The sequence below is a fragment of the Schistocerca nitens genome, chromosome 3 (assembly GCF_023898315.1).
Source record: "Schistocerca nitens isolate TAMUIC-IGC-003100 chromosome 3, iqSchNite1.1, whole genome shotgun sequence".
Classification (NCBI taxonomy): domain Eukaryota; kingdom Metazoa; phylum Arthropoda; class Insecta; order Orthoptera; family Acrididae; genus Schistocerca; species Schistocerca nitens.
Window position 1 is genome coordinate 768,096,305 of NC_064616.1, and position 19,031 is coordinate 768,115,335.

A 19,031-nucleotide genomic window follows, 5' to 3' on the forward strand; every position below is an offset into this window, starting at 1 on the left:
ACCTATGTCCTCAATTATTTGCTACATGTGCTCCAATCTCTGTCTTCCTCGACTGCTTTTACCCTCTATAGCTCCATCTAGTACCATGGATCTCACTGCCTGATGTCTTAACAGATGTCCTGTCACCCTGTCCCTTCTTCTTCTCAACGTTTTCCATATGTTCTTTTCCTCGCCGGTTCTGCGGAGAATCTCCTCATTCCTTACCTTACGAGTCCACCTAGTATTCAACAGTCTTCTGTAACACCGCATCTCAAAGGCTTCAATCCTCTTCTGTTCTGGTTTTCCCACAGTCCATGTATCACTACCATACAATGCTGTGATCCAAACGTAATTCTCAGAAATATCTTTTTGCAAATTAAGAGCTATGTTTGATACTAGCAGACTTCGCTTGGCCAGGAGTGCCCTTTTTGCCCGTGCTAGTCTGTTTTTGTGTCCTCCTTGCTCCATCCGTCATGGGTTGCTTTAATAAAAATGTATCAGTTGCAACAGAAGTTGTGTACTAATATTTTATACAATGTAACGAGCTGCTGCCGCGACGCCTACACCCTCAATAAGAAAAAACCAATTTTTATCCCAAAGTATCTCTGAGAGTAGTTTGGCTAACGCTACACACAGGAATGTTTATAACCCGTCACTACATGTTTGGACTTAAGGGGAGGTTTAATATCTTTGGCCCGAAAGAAGCATTTTCTTTTAGAATTTTTTTTCTCGGGATATGTTATAGATATCAATGTCAAATGTGGTCAAAATGTTTATTGATATTTCCTCTACAAAATGGAATTTTTTTCGACCGGAAAGGTCGAAGAGCAAAGGCGGAAATGCCGTCGGAAAGAAAGAAAATTTCGATGTAGACCTCCACGCGCGGTATGTCACAGGTCAGCCGGCTCGTCTGAAATCAGAATTGAGTCGACCTTAGCGAAGTATATAAGATTCTTTAGGAATTGAACCTCGCTTAAGTTATTTGGACCATAGGAAACAAAATGGCGGAAATTTAAAAAAAATAGGGTTTTTTCATCGATTTTTCGATTTCATCGGCCAAGTAAAAATATTTATAGTTGATGGATCGGTATAAAAGTGGTACAACTCCTAGACAATTTAGTTAGCTTCGTCGGAAACAAAGAATCATGCCAATCGGTTCAGTAGATTTGAAGTTACCACACCGCGCGATAAAAAAATTCATTTCGAGAAAAACGCGTTTGAAGTTTTGCCTACATATAAATGCAACATTATGCAACTTACGTTCAATCTGCTATTCCGGGTGCGTAATCTAGTCCTTACTCTTCCTCATAGAGGGCGTTCTGCTCGATGTGGGCCATCCTGCGTTGCTCCCAGAGCCGCTCGTACGGCCGGTGACAAACGGTTTTCGGCCGCTTGAATCCGGTGGTCGTCCGAATGCTTGGCGAACTGCGTCGAATAGAGTCCCAGGGTGACGTCCATCGTTGTCATGGTCTTCAGAATTGCTGAATACCCTTCGCTGAAGCTGCTCACTGCCAGGAAAGTCGCAATCTCCACAGTCTTCGCACCAGAATGCAAGTGCTTGGGGGCTAACTTCCAAACACACGCGCTCAAACTTTCATTTGAATTTTGTGTGTTTCCTCCCAAGCACTGGTACAATAACTCGTCCTCCGAAAGAAAAAAAAAAAAAAAACTGGTGCTTGAAAAAGGCCGAATTCAGGCAGGTGCATTTTTTTGTTCAATCGCGAATAACAAACATTTCCGTTCCGTATTCGGAAAAACCGTTTCAGGGGTGGATTCAAAACACTTTTATGGATCCAAAAATGCAATTTAAAAAAAAAACATTTTTTGAACCAAAAGATAGTAAACCTCCCCTTAAGAGTGTAGTAAGTGAAGTTTTTGGATCAGTCAGCACATTGGGAATTTATTTAATCATTTTATTTAAATCTGTGGCGACAGAGCAGGAGTAGCTAGGGTGCAGAAAGGACACTGGGTTGCAGCCTTAATGTACAACATGTCATTAGAGACAGAGCATGGAACAATTTGGAGAAGGAATCGGCCCGTGTCTAGCTAAAGGAAGCTCACCAGGAATCCTAAGTACCAATGGTGAGACGAATATTTGAATGTCACACTAGTGGAATAGGGGCCCTAAACCGCAACAAGCGCGTTAACTCTGTCTGCCCCCTGCCAGGGAGTTTAAGTTCCGACCTCCACGAGACGAAAGACTGCCGCATGCAGCCGCAACCGTTATAGAATTACGATTGCCTCTTATCTCGTGAGTACCGAGTGTCGTGGCCGTTTCACACACTTACTCAGTGCACTCGTAAGGGACGCTTCTGCCATCCTAAGCCATAAGAAATGTAGTGGGACGTCACTAATGAAAGTTTGTGCCAGACCAGGAATCGAAGACGGATTTCCTGCTTTTCGCGAGCAGTCGCCTTGACGATTACACCATCTCAGCACACCGCCAGGTCTGTCTCAAGCGTTCATTGTCACTGATGTGTCCAGCAGTGTTTTCCGAATACTGCTACCAGAGGTTCATACACGGGTTGCGAGACAATGCCAGTAACTTTCTCAGCCACAAGGGATATGCGTCAGCGGAATGAGATATGTTGTAATGAATTGAATGGTTGATGGGGATTAAATGGATGAAGATGCAGTGGCATGTAATATCAGCGAAAATAGTTCAGAAATGGTGTACCTGCAGCGTAATTAATACGTCGGGACAACCCTGGTCTAGTAAATTTTCATCTGTCATGACACTCATTACATCGGATGTCCAGCATTTATGGACGGTTTTCACTGTCATAATTTCACGTCATTGCGTCCCCACTGATTTTATCCCGTCGACCCATTCATTTCATTTATGGGAATCTAATTCCATTGATAGGTGTAGCTTGTGTCCCCCGGTCCCCCGCCGACCCATTCCCCAATTAGCGCTCCGTCTGGTGATACCGTACGGGAATAGGTAAATAAATAAATAATAGACCGTTCGCCGGGTGCAAGTCTTTCGATTTGACGCCACTCTGGCGACTTGCACGTCGATGGGGATGAAAATGATGATGATTGGGACAACAAAACACCCAGTCCCTGAGCGGAGAAAATCTCCGACCCAGCCGGGAATCGAATACGGGCCCTTAGGATTGACATCCTGTCGCGCTGACCGCATTTTGTTCGGTAATGTTCGTTGCGTTTGGTCTGGGCGGACGTCACAAAACATCCTTTCAAGTTGATCGTTGATTCCTAGACTCAGTTTTTTATTACACGCCGAGCTGTCGTGCCGGCTACCACATTTTTTAAAAATCTCATTTTGTTCTATATTGTTCGTTTAATTTGTTCGTGGCGGACGTCCGATGACACTCGTTCAGGTTGTTCGTTGATCCGTTTACTCAGTTTTTTTTATTACAAAGGGCAGCTAAACCCTCTCACCGTGCCGGTGGAAGGTGGAAACAACAGTGACGGAAAAAAAAGTTCAAATGTGTGTGAAATCTTATGGGACTTAACTGCTAAGGTCATCAGTCCCGAAGCTTACACACTACTTAACCTAATTTATCCTAAGGACAAACACACACACCCATGCCCGAGGGAGGACTCTAACCTCCGCCGGGACCAGCCGCACACTCCATGACTGCAGCGCCTGAGACCGCGCGGCGAACAGTGATAATGAAAGTTCGAATCGGGCTTGGTGGCGTGCTCAGACGGTCAGTTCTGTCCTAGCCATCGCGGCTAGCGGATGTTTTTGTCAGTGTTCGTCGCTCAGGCTGGCTTATTTCCGTTGTTTACCTGACTTTGTGAATACCGTAAGTAGAACATGAGAGGTTATTCTGAAGCAGTGGTTCCCTAGCTTTATGAGACCATTACCCAGAGTGTAACCCCATGTTAGCTTGTATCCCCTCCTCTACATAAACATTTAAGCCTAACAAATCGTTAAAATAAAAATTTCCTTTGCATTATTAAAATGATGAAAGACAAATGATTCTTAGATTTTGTAGAGGTTTTATTAAACGATGAACTAACGAGCTCATGAGACAATTGGTAATGCTTATTTCTAACAATCCTTTTTTTTTCCTTAATAGAATGATGAAGCAATTCTCAGTGCACCATGAGTGTTACCTCAAATACCTCCAACTCTCTATCGGAAAAGAACGCTTACCATTCACATTGAGGGTGGAAACTTGGTACAAAACATTCTTTGTCCGCACCCCTCCTAGCGACATTAGTTTAAACCACACGCTGCACCCCCATTTAGAATCAACCAAAATAAATTGCGTGCACAATGTTTAGGCCTACTGTTCGTAAATCGCTTAATTGCAGGACTCCTTTCCTCTGAAGTGGCAGAAATTGGAATACTTGAGGCTACCAGTGCTTTGTCTCACATCACTGGCACTAATAATAATAATAATAATAATAATAATAATAATAATACAGTGTAGGCCATGCGGCAGTGTAGTACACATTATGTAATTACTGCTGTGTTATGCTGTCAATTATTTCTTTTGTTGTTGTAAAGTAAATAATGACGCAATGTATGGTCTATTGCGCGAACTTAGTACAACTTGGAGAATGCATTTTCATGAGGTAGTTAAGCATGTGTGATGTATGTGTCTTAGTTTTACTCTTGCAGATGCTTGGAGCACGTGTGTAGGAGATGGACTATCTGGGGAAGATGTTTTTCATGCATTTGTTTCACAAACTGAAACCCCCACCTCACTTGTGTCGCACGTTAATGTCAGTATTCGAAAAAATGTAATTATTGGTAACTTTTGTAATCAGTTTTATAGTCTTACGAAACATTATTAATAGTAATGATTTTTTTAATAATCAAGTTTCATAACCGAAATACAATTGAACCCTTTTATTTTTACCCCCTCTCCGAAAACCACAGTTTACACTTCATGCAGTACTTAGCCCCAGATTGGGAACCACTGTTCGAATGACATGTCCACAAGTCTTCATGTCTTCATGCTTAATCGCTGATGCATTGGAACAAAAACACATTCGCAAGAAGTAATAGAAAGAACGCACGTACGTACGGATGTTGTCATGTCCACACGTTGCCAAATTGTTGGAGCACCTTGCTATGCGTCCATTTATTTGCACGGCACTTAGTGCTGCGTTTATTGTGATGAAATGCAACTATCGGTAAAACAGTATCTAAATAACAGAGGTACGAGAAACACAGTGTCAGCGACATTTTGTTTGCGTATTTCAGAAGATCGCAAAAAGATTTAAGATTTTCCTGCTTGGGAAACTGCAGTGATAAGGCTGGCAATAACATTTCGTTAGATAGTAACCGGCGACAGTTTGAGCCATTAGTTTTACGTTCCAAAGCAAGGCATTTCAGTGATTGTTCTTGATACTCACGGATACTTAGAGGTGGTTCTTAGTCGCTCTGAAAAGGTTAATTGACTTTAAATATGTCATTTGTACTTTGTTTTCTAAAAAGCCTTAGGGGCTATATGGAATGTAGTGAAACGAGACAGAACAACCAGTCACAGAACAGCATAACGTCACTATTGAACTGAATGGAAGGGCTTTAAATGATGAGTCACCGAGCGAGATGGCGCAGTGGTTAGGCACTGGACTCGCATTCGGGAGGACGACGGTTCAATCCCGCGTCCGGCCATCCTGATTTAGGTTTTCCGTGATTTCCCTAAGTCACTTCAGGCAAATGCCGGGATGGTTCCTCTGAAAGGGCACGGCCGACTTCCTTCCCCATCCTTCCCTAATCCGATGAGACCAATGACCACGCTGTCTGGTCTCCTTCCCCAAAAACAACCAACCAATGATGAGTCACAGGTAGCAAGTATATTTAATAAGCATTAGTTAAATATAGCGGAAAGTGTAGGGACAAATAATTCAAGAAAAAAATCACACCAGCATGTTGGAAAAAAAAGTAGCACTCATAAAATTCAGTCATATGAATGTATCACTAACTCCTCCTTCTACAGTAAGAAAATTATACATTCTCTTAAAACAAAAAAGCTCATCTGGTTTTCATGCCGTTTCTAACAGCATACTAAAGATTTATCCCATGTGGTAAGCCCAGTCGCATCTGAAATATGTAATGCATAACTAATGTATTCTAGAATCCATCACCTTCAGTGCAATAATATAATACAATAATAATCTCAGTAAACCAAAGTTCGGGTTTCAAGAGTTGCTTTACTGACATGCCATTGACATGTTCACTCCCCAAATTTTGCAAGCCTTAAATAATAAAATAGCGCCAGTTGGGATATTCAGTAACTTTTCGAAAGCATTTGATTGTGGGAGTCACAGTAGGTGTCCATACTGATGAGGATTTAAACTGGAAAAAAGCACGTTTTGGAACTCCTAAAACAACTTAGTTAAGGTACATTTGCACTTAGTATCATTGACTATATTGGGGAGAGGCAAGTCAGTATGTTGACATATTTTGCATCTTATCGTTTAATGTCATATGGAATAATGGGGTACCAGTAACTCATCTTTAAGAAAGACAGTCTGCATAGCTCAAAAACTGCTGTATGAATAATATCTGGTGCTCATCCACAACCATATGTAGACATCTGTTTGAATTAGAAGTTCTGGCTACGGCTTCACAGTATATTTATTCCCTCATGATGCATGTTGTAAATAATCCTTTGCAGTTCAAGAGGATCTATGATCCACTATACCAGAAGGAAAAATGACATTCATTGCTCCACATTAAGGCTGTCTTTAGCACCAAAAGGGGTGGACAATGCTGCAACTAAAATTTTCGATAACTTATCCTTATGAAACTGAAAAAGGTGTCCTTGACAACTCCTATGCCGTTGAAGAATTTCTATTGCTGTAACGTGTGAAAGGTGGTGGGTAGGGATTACTTACTGACGTCTGTTTACATGTAAATAAGAATAAATAATAAAAAAATTAATAAATTTCAGCATGTGGTCATATTTACAAATTAATTTGCGATGTGAATGTAAAATGACTCGTGCCACATCGTTAAAATTTATCGTGCAAATGATCCATGAACTAACTGCCTACACAAGTTTAATCAAAGGAGATTATATATAGATTAACACACTCACTCGACAAATACCGTAATGCCGTAGGCACCAGCATCCAATAGAACGGAGATTGTGTTTTCCAGTTTTGTCTCTTTTTGCATTATCAGTGTTATTCATTTCAGTTTCTAGTTGTTTTTTGAGGAGCTCCACCTAGCCCAGATTTTTCTTGTCGCGATGTCGTTTATCAGTTGTTATGTTATTAGGTCTCCATAACATGAAAATTCGTCCACAGTTTTCATATGCACTTTTCATACATTTGGGGACTGCTGTTTCTCTGTTTTCCTACTTCGAGACTTACATTATTCTGTTTAGTGATATGATCGGAGACTTTTGTTCTAATACCTAGCGCTCAGGGCATCAAATCTCAACTTTTTACTTAAATAATCTTAGAAGCTGCATTCCACATGACCTCTCTTTGTCTATAACCATCTGTAAATTTCAGCATGCTTTCTTTGAAGTCAACAGATATTACTGCACATAAATCGCCTTAAGGTATAACCTCAACACACTACACAACGAATCCCACGTGGGCCACAGCTGCCTGTCGTCTGCTAAACAGTGCAAGAGATTCCCAACAATTTCGGGAAACAATGACCTTTGACGCACGACTCCATTTCGAGGAAATTACGCATGCAAAATTGCGCATGCATTGTTGGAAATGCACGCGCATGCGCCAAATTGAAAATAAAAAGGCATCGTGTGTGGACGCATCGTTTGGAGAGAGGTACACTTAAGGAGTCAGCTGCTGTTGCGTGCCGATGTTGATAGCATCTCGCTTGATTAACGAAGGGAACCTAATACGACGAATCGTGAGGCGGTTGCCGGTGGCCAGCCAGAATGCTCTTTCCTAAAAATCGCCGAATAGGGGCGAAGGTTTCAAAGGACATGGCACGCGAGTTGAGGTGGCGACCATTAAAAGAAGAGTTTTCCGTTGCGTCGTGATCTTTTCACGAAACGTTAACCTCCAACGTTCTACTCCGAATAATAAAATATTCTGTTGACGTCCATATACGTGGGGAGAAGTGATCATTTACAATAAAATGAAACAAAGCTCGCGTGGAAATTTTAAGTATTCGTTATTTTCGCACGCTATTACAGAGTGGAACGGTAGAGAAATGAAGCGAAAGTGATTCGATGCGCCCTCTGCCATGCACTAAGTGTGAACTGCAGAGTAGTTATGTTGATGTAAATGGTTCGTAAATAAAGTTAACTTGTATTTAATTCAGTTCAGGGTAGAAGGTGGTGGAACTTTCGGCAAAATCGCAACGTATATCTCGGGCCAAGCTACACATCAATTTATTACCGCAATCGTACTATCAAGATGAGATTCGTTGGCTTTCCTAACTCACAAGCAAATAGTCATATTCCAACATAACCTAGGCCTTGGGCTTCGCTACAGGTCTAGTTTTTATTCTTTCGACAAATAAATACAAAAATCAGTTACCAATGTTGAAATTCATAACAACCAGATCAGTAAAAGTTACTCTGGCGGTCCTTATATCAAAAACAAATCTTATCGATTCGTATATTGCGCTGAAAGAAATCATTAGTCAGTGAATCTCAGTGGCCACTATAACCATCACTCTACTGATTGCAACCATCGTCAAAGAACTACCAACACCAAGACAATGCAAGAGCCATGGACACCATAAGTGCACTTTAGCCGAGGGCTGCAACAAAGGCATGGACTTAGACTCCGATGTGATTAATTGATGGCGAGGCGGGTGTGCGAATAACGTCGAAAACTAATGGAACAGTCAGTTTCTCACATCCTACCTATAACGTGAGTGAAGTTACTGTCAACAATGATGATTTGGGGCTAGGAATAGTGTGCATTTAAAACATCCCATTTGAAGTACAACATGAATGTGTCAGACAGTCTGTGGTTTAATGCGGTACGATATATTAAATACAAGGCGAAATATGGGTGACTAACAAGCACTTTAATGTTTATAACTGAGTTAGGAATGTAAGAATAGGAAAAATGTATGCCGTCCTACACAAATATATTCGCACAAGGTGTCAGAGTCGTAGTTTTGATTGACATCCCACACCATGGGTCATTTGTAGTGCATCCGACCATCCATAAGTCAAACCACGCCACTTCACCAACAATGAAAAGGTAAATTTATAGTCTAACACCATATCTGTGTGTATGGTACCATCAGGGGCGCCGACTTAAAAAAAATATTGGGGTGGGGTGGGGGTGGGGGGGTATCCCATACTGGGGACCTTGCCCTGGGAAATTTTCTAAATTTTGGATGAAAAGTAGTGAGTTTTAAGTTTTTTAAGCATTTGAGTCATATGATCAACATTAGAACCCCAAAAACTGGACTCTCGATAACTCGACACTCCTGGAAACTCGACAAGCCTGACACATTTTTTGCTTTGAAGAAAGAAACAAAACAGTAACACTTAGGGTATTCTAGTAAAAAGCTAATTTAATTTGCAGTAGCAATCATGCTTACAGACTATTACAGAGCAGTGAATATGTTGTTGTTGTTGTTGTGGTCTTCAGTCCTGAGACTGGTTTGATGCAGCTCTCCACGCTACTCTATCCTGTACAAGCCTCTTCATCTCCCAGTACCTACCGCAACCTTCATCCTTCTGAATCTGCTTAGTGTATTCATCTCTTGGTCTCCCTCTACGATTTTTACCCTCCACGCTGCCCTCCAATACTAAATTGGTGATCCCTTGATGCCTCAGAACATGTCCTACCAACCGATCCCTTCTTCTAGTCAAGTTGTGACACAAACTTCTCTTCTCCCCAATCCTATTCAATACTTCCTCATTAGTTATGTGATCTACCCATCAAATCTTCAGCATTCTTCTGTAGCACCACACCTCAAAAGCTTCTATTGTCTTCTTGTCCAAACTATTTATCGTCCATGTTTCACTTCCATACATGGCTGCACTCCATACAAATACTTTCAGAAACGACTTCCTGACACTTAAATCTTTACTCGATGTTAAGAAATTTCTCTTCTTCAGAAACGCTTTCGTTGCCATTGCCAGTCTACATTTTATATCCTCTCTACTTCGACCATCATCAGTTATTTTGCTCCCCAAATAGCAAAACTCCTTTACTACTTTAAGTGTCTCATTTCCTAATCTAATTCCCTCAGCATGACCCGGCTTAATTTGACTACAATCCATTATCCTTGTTTTGCCTTTGTTGATGCTCATCCTATATCCCCCCGTCAAGACACTATCCATTCCGTTCAACTGCTCTTCCAAGTCCTTTGCTGTCTCTGACAGAATTACAATGTCATCGGCGAACCTCAAAGTTTTTATTTCTTCTCCATGGATTTTAATACCTACTCCGAATTTTTCTTTTGTTTCCTTCACTGCTTGCTCAATATACAGATTTAATAACATCGGGGATAGGCTACAGCCCTGTCTCACTCCCTTCCCAACAACTGCTTCCCTTTCATGTCCCTCGACTCTTATAACTGCCATCTGGTTTCTGTACAAATTGTAAATAGCCTTTCGCTCCCTGTATTTAACCCCTGCCACCTTCAGAATTTGAAAGAGAGTATTCCAGTCAACATTGTCAAAAACTTTCTCTAAGTCTACAAATGCTAGAAATGTAGGTTTGCCCTTCCTTAATCTAGCTGCTAAGATGAGTCGTAGGGTCATTATTGCCTCACGTGTTCCAACATTTCTGATCTTCCCCGAGGTCGGCCTCTACTAGTTTTTCCATTCTTCTTCTGTAAAGAATTCGTGTTAGTATTTTGCAGCTGTGACTTATTAAACTGATAGTTCGGTAATTTTCACATCTGTCAACACTTGCTTTCTTTGGGATTGGCATTATTATATTCTTGAAGTCTGAGGGTATTTCGCCTGTTTCATACATCTTGCTCACCAGATGATAGAGTTTTGTCAGGACTGGCTCTCACAAGGCCATCAGTAGTTCTAATGGAATGTTGTCTACTCCCGGGGCCTTGTTTCGACTCAGGTCTTTCGGTGCTCTGTCAAACTCTTCACCCAGTATCGTATCTCCCATTTCATCTTCATCTACATCCTCCTCCATTTCCATAATATTGTCCTCAAGTACATCGCCCTTGTATAGACCTTCTATATACTCCTTCCACCTTTCTGCTTTCCCTTCTTTGCTTAGAACTGGGTTTCCATCTGAGCTCATGATGTTCATGCAAGTGGTTCTCTTTTCTCCAAAGGTCTCTCTAATTTTCCTGTAGGCAGTATCTGTCTTACCCCTAGTGAGATAAGCCTCTGCTTCCTTACATTTGTCCTCTAGCCATCCCTACTTAGCCATTTTGCACTTCCTGTCGATCTCATTTTTGAGACGTTTGCATTCCTTTTTGCCTGCTTCATTTATTGCATTTTTATATTTTCTCCTTTCATCAATTAAATTCAATATATCTTCTGTTACCCAAGGATTTCTACTAGCCCTCGTCTTTTTACCTACTTGATCCTCTGCTGCCTTCACTACTTCATCCCTCAAAGCTACCCATTCTTCTTCTACTGTATTTATTTCCCCCCATTCCTGTCAATTGTTCCCTTATGCTCTCCCTGAAACTCTGTACAACCTCTGGTTCTTTCAGTTTATCCAGGTCCCATCTCCTTAAATTCCCACCTTTCAGCAGTTTCTTCAGTTTTAATCTACAGGTCATAACCAATAGATTGTGGTCAGAGTCCACATCCGCCCCTGGAAATGTCTTACAATTTAAAACCTGGTTCCTAAATCTCTGTCTTACCATTATATAATCTATCTGATACCTTTTAGTATCTCCAGGGTTCTTCCATGTATACAACCTTCTATCATGATTCTTAAACCAAGTGTTAGCTATGATTAAGTTGTGCTCTGTGCAAAATTCTACCAGGCGGCTTTTTCTTTCATTTCTTTGCCCCAATCCATATTCACCTACTACGTTTCCTTCTCTCCCTTTTCCTACTGTCGAATTCCAGTCACCCATGACTATTAAATTTTCGTCACCCCTTCACTATCTGAATAATTTCTTTTATTTCATCATACATCTCTTCAATTTCTTCATAATCTGCAGAGCTAGTTGGCATATAAACTTTTGCTACTGTAGTATGCATGGGCTTCGTACCTATCTTGGCCACAATAATGCGTTCACTATGCTGTTTGTAGTAGCTTACCCGCATTCCTATTTTCCTATTCATTATTAAACCTTCTCCTGCATTACCCCTATTTGATTTTGTATTTATAACCCTGTAGTCACCTGACCAGAAGTCTTGTTCCTCCTGCCACCGAACTTCACTAATTCCCACTATATCTAACCATAATCTATCCATTTCCCTTTTTAAATTCTCTAACCTACCTGCCCGATTAAGGGATCTGACATTCCACGCTCCGATCTGTAGAATGCCAGTTTTCTTTCTCCTGATAACGACATCCTATTGAGTAGTCCCCGCCTGGAGATCCAAATGGGGGACTATTTTACCTTCGGAATATTTTACCCAAGAGGACACCATCATCATTTAACCATACAGTAAAGCTGCATGCCCTCGGGAAAAATTACTGCCGTAGTTTCCCCTTGCTTTCAGCCGTTCGCAGTACCAGCACAGCAAGGCCGTTTTGGTTAGTGTTGCAAGGCCAGATCAGTCAATCATCCAGACTGTTGCCCTTGCAACTACTCAAAAGGCTGCTGCCCCTCTTCAGGAACCACACGTTTGTCTGGCCTCTCAACGGATACCCCTCCATTGTGGTTGCACCTACGGTACGGCTATCTGTATCGCTGAGGTACGCAAGCCTCCCCACCAATGGCAAGGTCCATGGTTCATGGGGGGGGGGGGGCAGTGAATATATAGCTCTGAAAAGACTGGAATTATATTTAAATAAATCCTAAACTATCATTAAAAGAATAATACATAAAATATTGCTGTCGCACAGTAATAGAACTCTGATTAATAAGTGAAATAGCTCATTTAAGCTTACTTTGAATAAGTCTCAGGGTTCATTAAATAAAAACAGTATCTCAAAGTTAATGCTTTAATGCAGTATGCCTAATACTTTGTCAAAAAGTTTGTAAATAGTGGGTTTTATTTGGGTCTTACACCCTAAAAATATTTAAGTATTTGAAAATAACTAACACACTATTATAGTAATACAGTACTAAACTAGTACTAATATTTTGAAATTGAAAATTTAACATTATGTATGTATTTAATTCTCTATTTTATAAAGATTTTTAATATTGCTCTCAATGCCATTATTAGCGCTAGTGTGTCTTTAGAAAGTTGCAAATGTCGACCGTCTGACTGGATTACTGAATATGAAATTGTTGATGACTGGTAGGATATCCAGTTCATCCAAAACATCTCGATGGGCATGAAGAACAGCCAAGTTGTTCAATCGCCTCTGTCCCATTGTTGATCGGAGATCTAAGGGCGCTAAACGACTGTTCTGCTGTTGCTATCATGATTGGAACTACTTGAAGAAGCTCAATGCACTTCACTACTTCACATAACATTTCTCCAACTGCAGGCTCTTGTGTAATTAATGTACTTTCTTACATCACGCATGGTTTTTAAGACCAGCTGTTTTTTATTAGCGCTATCGGCTAACATATTCAAGTGTAAGGACAGTCTCTCAATGTCTGTCATTTTTGAGAAACTTAGTTGATTTTTCCAAATTTGTTTCACCTCTGTTTATTAAAAGCAAGCACTCTTGTTCAACTGCAATAATCTGTGTGTTCAGTTGAAGCAAACCACTCAGTTATGCAAAATTGCACCGTTTCACAAACTTCAATGTTAATAGTTTTGTAGTATTCCTTTGGGGGTTTGAAAGTGTGCAGTGAGCTGCCTTCATTGCTTTCATACTTCTTTGGTATACTGCGATTCCGAGGAAGCGAAGGATCATCAACTTGTGAAGGTCTTTCTTTTAAACACAATTCTCAAAAGTGTTCAAAACTATCACGCCTTCCATTCAATATACAAGTCAAGTCCTCATATATTTTTCCAGATCAGCAACACTTTGATGAGGGCACTGAATTTTTTCACTGAAATCCTCTACCGGGTTCATTGCAAGGCAATAAAGACGTAAAAAGAAATAAGTCTTGATCTGTAACATTGACTCAAGGTAGCCTGCACATTTGTAACCTGCCTCTGTTTTGTCCTCTGCAGAAAATATTTCAAGAAACTCTAGAAGTTCTTCAAAGTTTTTCAATATTCTCAAGATACTAGAAGCTCACATAGTCCATGGAGTCAGGCAGAGGGGTCGTAGACCAGCTTGGTCTTTGGCATTCTCGCAGCGTATGCTTCTGAAAAGTCCCATCTTTTGTTGGATTCCCTTACGGTGTTTATTAAGTCCTTGGCTGAAGCCATAATATCCCTCATAGACGTAAGATGGCGGAAACTGTCTACAACTGCCAAGTCTAAACTGTGAGCAGTGCGGTGTACGTAACGTGCTTTTGGTTGTATATCCAAAACTAACTTTTTTTGTCCTTTGAACTTCCCTCTCATATTCGAGGCACCATCATAGAACTGTTTTCTTAAGTTATCCAGTGGTAAATCAAGACAAGCAAAAACGCCTTTTAAAATACTGAACAGAGTTTGTGATTCAGTGTTGGGGGTCTCGTATAAGGCAATAAAGTCTTCGTTGCTGATTAAGGAATCATTAACAGTACAAATACAAAATGACACTTGTTCGTGAATCAAAGAATCACTTGTTTCATCACCCATAATAGAAAAATGTTCAGTCTTCTTGACTGAAACCAATACCTTTCTCAACACAGACTTTCCTAGTAGATCAATGATCTCGTTTTGAATATTGTGGGACGTCCACTTATACCCCGAATGCCGTAACCAGTCTTTAAACTCAGGAATGTCATTCTTTTGGAGTTACAACAATTGAAAAAAATTTGAGTTTACATCTTCGTGCCCTCTAATTGCTAGTCCTTGTCGGCATAGAAATTGCACGGTAGTAAAAATTGTCTCAAGAGGTAAATGGCCTTTCTTCATATCACTATTTAACTGTTCATTAAATTGAGAGGCCACGCTTCAGTTAGTGATAGAATTGTTTCAGAACACCTTCTTTATGCATTCATGTATTTTCATGAAGATGGAATTTTTCCAAAGCCTTTTTCCAGTTAATAAACCCTATGGAAGTAGATGCACCTTTTTTTTCTTGTAGAAAACTGTAATAGATTTTTAGCATTGCCTCTTTGCAGGTTTTGCAAAAAACTTTTTCGGTAGATGCTTCATATCCTAGCCATATCTACTTAATCAACCAAGACTTCTGAAATAATCTTCCCTTATCTATTGATGACACAATAATTGTTGGAGGTTGACTTGCAGTATCAACAACTTCCAAGTGCGCCTTTTTGGTAACAAATTCATCCACTGCAAACTTAATTCACAATACACTAAGAGACTAAAGAAAAACGAATAAAATATAGTCGTATAAAATAGTCCACTAAACACTAAAGTCAGAACACTAAAAATGTCTGCAGCATGCACTGAATGAAACTATCCACACTGAATGACCGACAGCAGGGTGGGCTTTGAGAAGCCACTTCTGAGACACAGGGAGGTGAGCCAGCCCTGGATCGAATCTGTTTTGTTGATATGGGGTTTAATGAGAACTCGGTATAGCTCCAGGGAATATGGAAAGGAGGAAAATTAGGTAAACATTCAGTTGACAATGTCATTGGAGACAGAGTACAAAATCAAAATGGGAAAGGATGAGAAAGGAAATCAGCAGTGTCTTAATTTATCAAAATTGCTGAAGGAACTTATTGAGTATAAAGTGCCCAAAGGTCATTGCGAATGAGGAACTGTTCTACATAAAAAACAAAAAAACCAAAAAGGCAATAGACATTGAGTCTCTCAAAAAGTTATGCAGTATGCTATGCACAGTGTTAGGTGGAGAGCCAATTGGAAGGACAACTGGAAGAGAACTACAGGGGCAGGGAGGAAAAATGTATCACTACTAGGAGACAAAGTGCAAAGATGAAGGTGGTTAAGGATTCTACTCCACTTACAGATCCAAACACATGACAAATGGGTGATTAGACTTCATTACTGTGTACTCTTCTCTTCCTGTTTGCTGGCCAGTAAGTACACAGTGTATTGTACTCCTGCATAGGTATTGGCAAGTTTATGCACAAGATACTGTTCATGACAACTAAGTCATTCTTTTGATCACTGCATATTTTATGCTCACAAGCACTTTGACTATGACATTTACCATTGTGTGTCTCAATTGCACTGACAGTAATACCGGAACACAAATAATGAGTTCACAACTCAGAATACAGAGTTTAAAATAGCTGTTTAACTGCTCAGTTAGCAAGAATACTGGTGCATAAATCCTGATTATCAGTATGTGTGTTAGTATGCACTTTTCCATTGTATTACAATGGGAGTTCAAAAGTCACTATCTTTGTCTCTCCATGCTTTGTATGGGAATGCTAAGATGCCACCTCAAAGCTATACTTTCTTATTCCATCCAAGACAACATAGGCTTAAGTTCTCCTGATATGCATTCATCAGTCATCTACATTGCAAATTTATGTGCTAGACACCATCTACAGAGGACAAGGCAAGGCAATGGAGAATCACCTTTTCTAGGATATTATCAGTTATATGTTGTGGGATCTTCACTCTCCATCCAAACTTCCCAGGTCAAATATTGCATTACCATACATTGTAGATGTAAACTGCATTGACAAATTATCACAGGTTGATGACATAGTGTAATGACATACCGTAGAACAGGGGCATACATACAATAGTTTGTAAGGGGCTGTAGGCTAGACTCAGGGGTATGGAGTATTTTTAATATTTTGGAAGATGAATGGCAACTTGTACATAGCCATAAAATGTTACAGTTCCAAACCTGTTGAAAACCTGCATAATACCTACTTTTAAATCATTGTCTTAAAACACACACACACACACACACACACACACACACACACACACACACACACACACACACACGATTACACTATATCTTTTCCATTCCCTGAGAGTTGAGAGCAGGGGGAGGGGTCCTTCCCCAGGTATAGGCCCCCTTACCACTCTAAGTCATACATGTTGTAGCATCCCAGGAGATTTCTGTGCAGTTTCAGAGACTGATTATTTCAGTTTAGCAACCAGGGTCATGCAAGTGTTGCATGGAGTGTTGTATACTAAGCTCTTATAATGACCCAAAAGATACCCATCATCAACAGGATTGAGCTGATCATGGAACCAGAAACCCCCTGAACAACCAGTCCATCATTATCCAAAGTGTGCGTTAAGGTGGTTCCTAAGCTGTCATGCAGGATATACTGTCACCTCATGATTTTGAAAAGAAATAGGTCTGCAAACTGTGAACTGTGTATCTTACAATAAGTAGGTGAAAACATGTCCAAAGATGTTTTGTTTGGTTCTTGGTGGGTATAATAATTTGGGGATGAACCATTGGAGGCCATTCCTTATATCAAATCATCCAACATTTCTTGGACAACCTTTGAAAGTTCACAGACCGACTTTGAATCCCCCCTTTATATCATCTTATAGCCATATGAAAGACACTTTCTTCTTACTAAATTTCGTGTCCTCATGTTCACTGCAGTGGAATTAATAACATTTGATGTTTTCAACTTTAGATGTATTAAAGCTAATACCTGCTCTTGAAGATATGACGCTGCTCAACATTGTAATAAGTGGAGAGATTTCTGTAAAATTCAGAGGAATATTCACCAATATGAAGTGACAGTAGTAGTTTAATTCATGTGTAGATCACTTTTACAAGGATACTGGACATGTCATGGAATGACAGTTTAAAAACAAGGAAAAACAGTCTACATACACAGACATTTACATACTTGAAGATCCAGTTTGACTAGAATGGGACAAGTAGTCTGCTATGCAAAACCTAAATCAGGTTGGCAGATGGAGAGTGGAGCCTCCATCTTCCTGGATAGGTGAGTGTATTCCAAACAGCATGACCTCATTCGGTTTATCCCTAGTACACGATACTGTTTTTCAAAGAAATTATTCAATAATGTAACAACCTAGAGCTGCACTATTTGTTCGTTTCTCACTACCAAGCACCACACACGATACATACACTATATACACACTTATCACACTATTTCATAATGTTTCACTACACACACTATCAGATGACATCAGGCCCATAGTGGCAATGTGTTTCCCCCCCCCCCCCCCCCCTCTCTCTCCACATTTTGTGTACCTCAGTTTCCTATTTGCTTGCACTGATACTGGTTAAAAACAAATGGTTGACACAACAGGGTGACCATGAAGTGACACTGAGATGAAGGCTCTGGATTAGTAATTATGAGTAGCGTGCATTACGTTCATCCATATTTTTTATTTTATTTATTTATTTATTTATTTATTATTATTATTATTTTTTTTGGCCTTATCTCAGACCAACTCAATTTGCGTTCCATTTATTATAATACCAGTCTCAACAGGAGACTGTTTGACTTAACTGTGTCACCTTTCTTTTACAATGATAAGGTGCCTGCCTGGTACATGCGAAAGGTTTGCTCTTTGCTTTTTGAAATACCCTGGAGGGCCTTCACTTGTCTTTGGCCTGTGTACTTCCATGACCTGACTTTATCCTTCCCTTCCACTTTTTATATCCCAGGCTATCATAATGATGTTTATTTTAAGTGTCCATCTCTTTCCTTTCAGAAGGATGTTACTGATTTGACATTCCCATACTGGAGGGACAGAGGAACCAGTAGTTTGCTTCCTTAAACACCCCCCCTCCCCTCCATCCCTCCCCCGATGCAGTCCAATACAAGATGAATTGTAGTCTCATTTCCTGTTTGGTTCAGCATGCAGTACAATAAGCAGGAAAATTTGACACATGTGTTGTGGTGTGTTCACAGCGGTGAAATTTGGGCGCATGTCGAAGAAGCAGCGCGAGAAGGTGGAGGATGAGGTGCGCTTCCACCGCGCGCAGCTGCGTGCGCAGACGGAGACGGCGCCAGACAGCTCTGTCTTTGACCAGCAGACGCCTTCCTCTTCCGACCAGCTGCAGTCTGCCTACAATGGCAGGTGAGGCAAGCCACTTTGTTCTCCACTCTCCCT

The 19,031-nt window shown here is 40.5% G+C and overlaps 1 protein-coding gene across 1 annotated transcript in view; it reads left to right on the top strand.

Annotated features, from left to right (window-relative positions):
• The window catches only part of LOC126249424 (probable nuclear hormone receptor HR3), a 329,185-nt gene that overhangs the window by 239,679 nt on the left and 70,475 nt on the right, over nucleotides 1–19,031 (top strand). Inside the window, exon 5 of the mRNA XM_049951077.1 lies at nucleotides 18,830–18,998. Coding sequence (XP_049807034.1) covers nucleotides 18,830–18,998 — 169 coding nt within the window. The remainder of the gene's footprint in view (nucleotides 1–18,829; nucleotides 18,999–19,031) is intronic.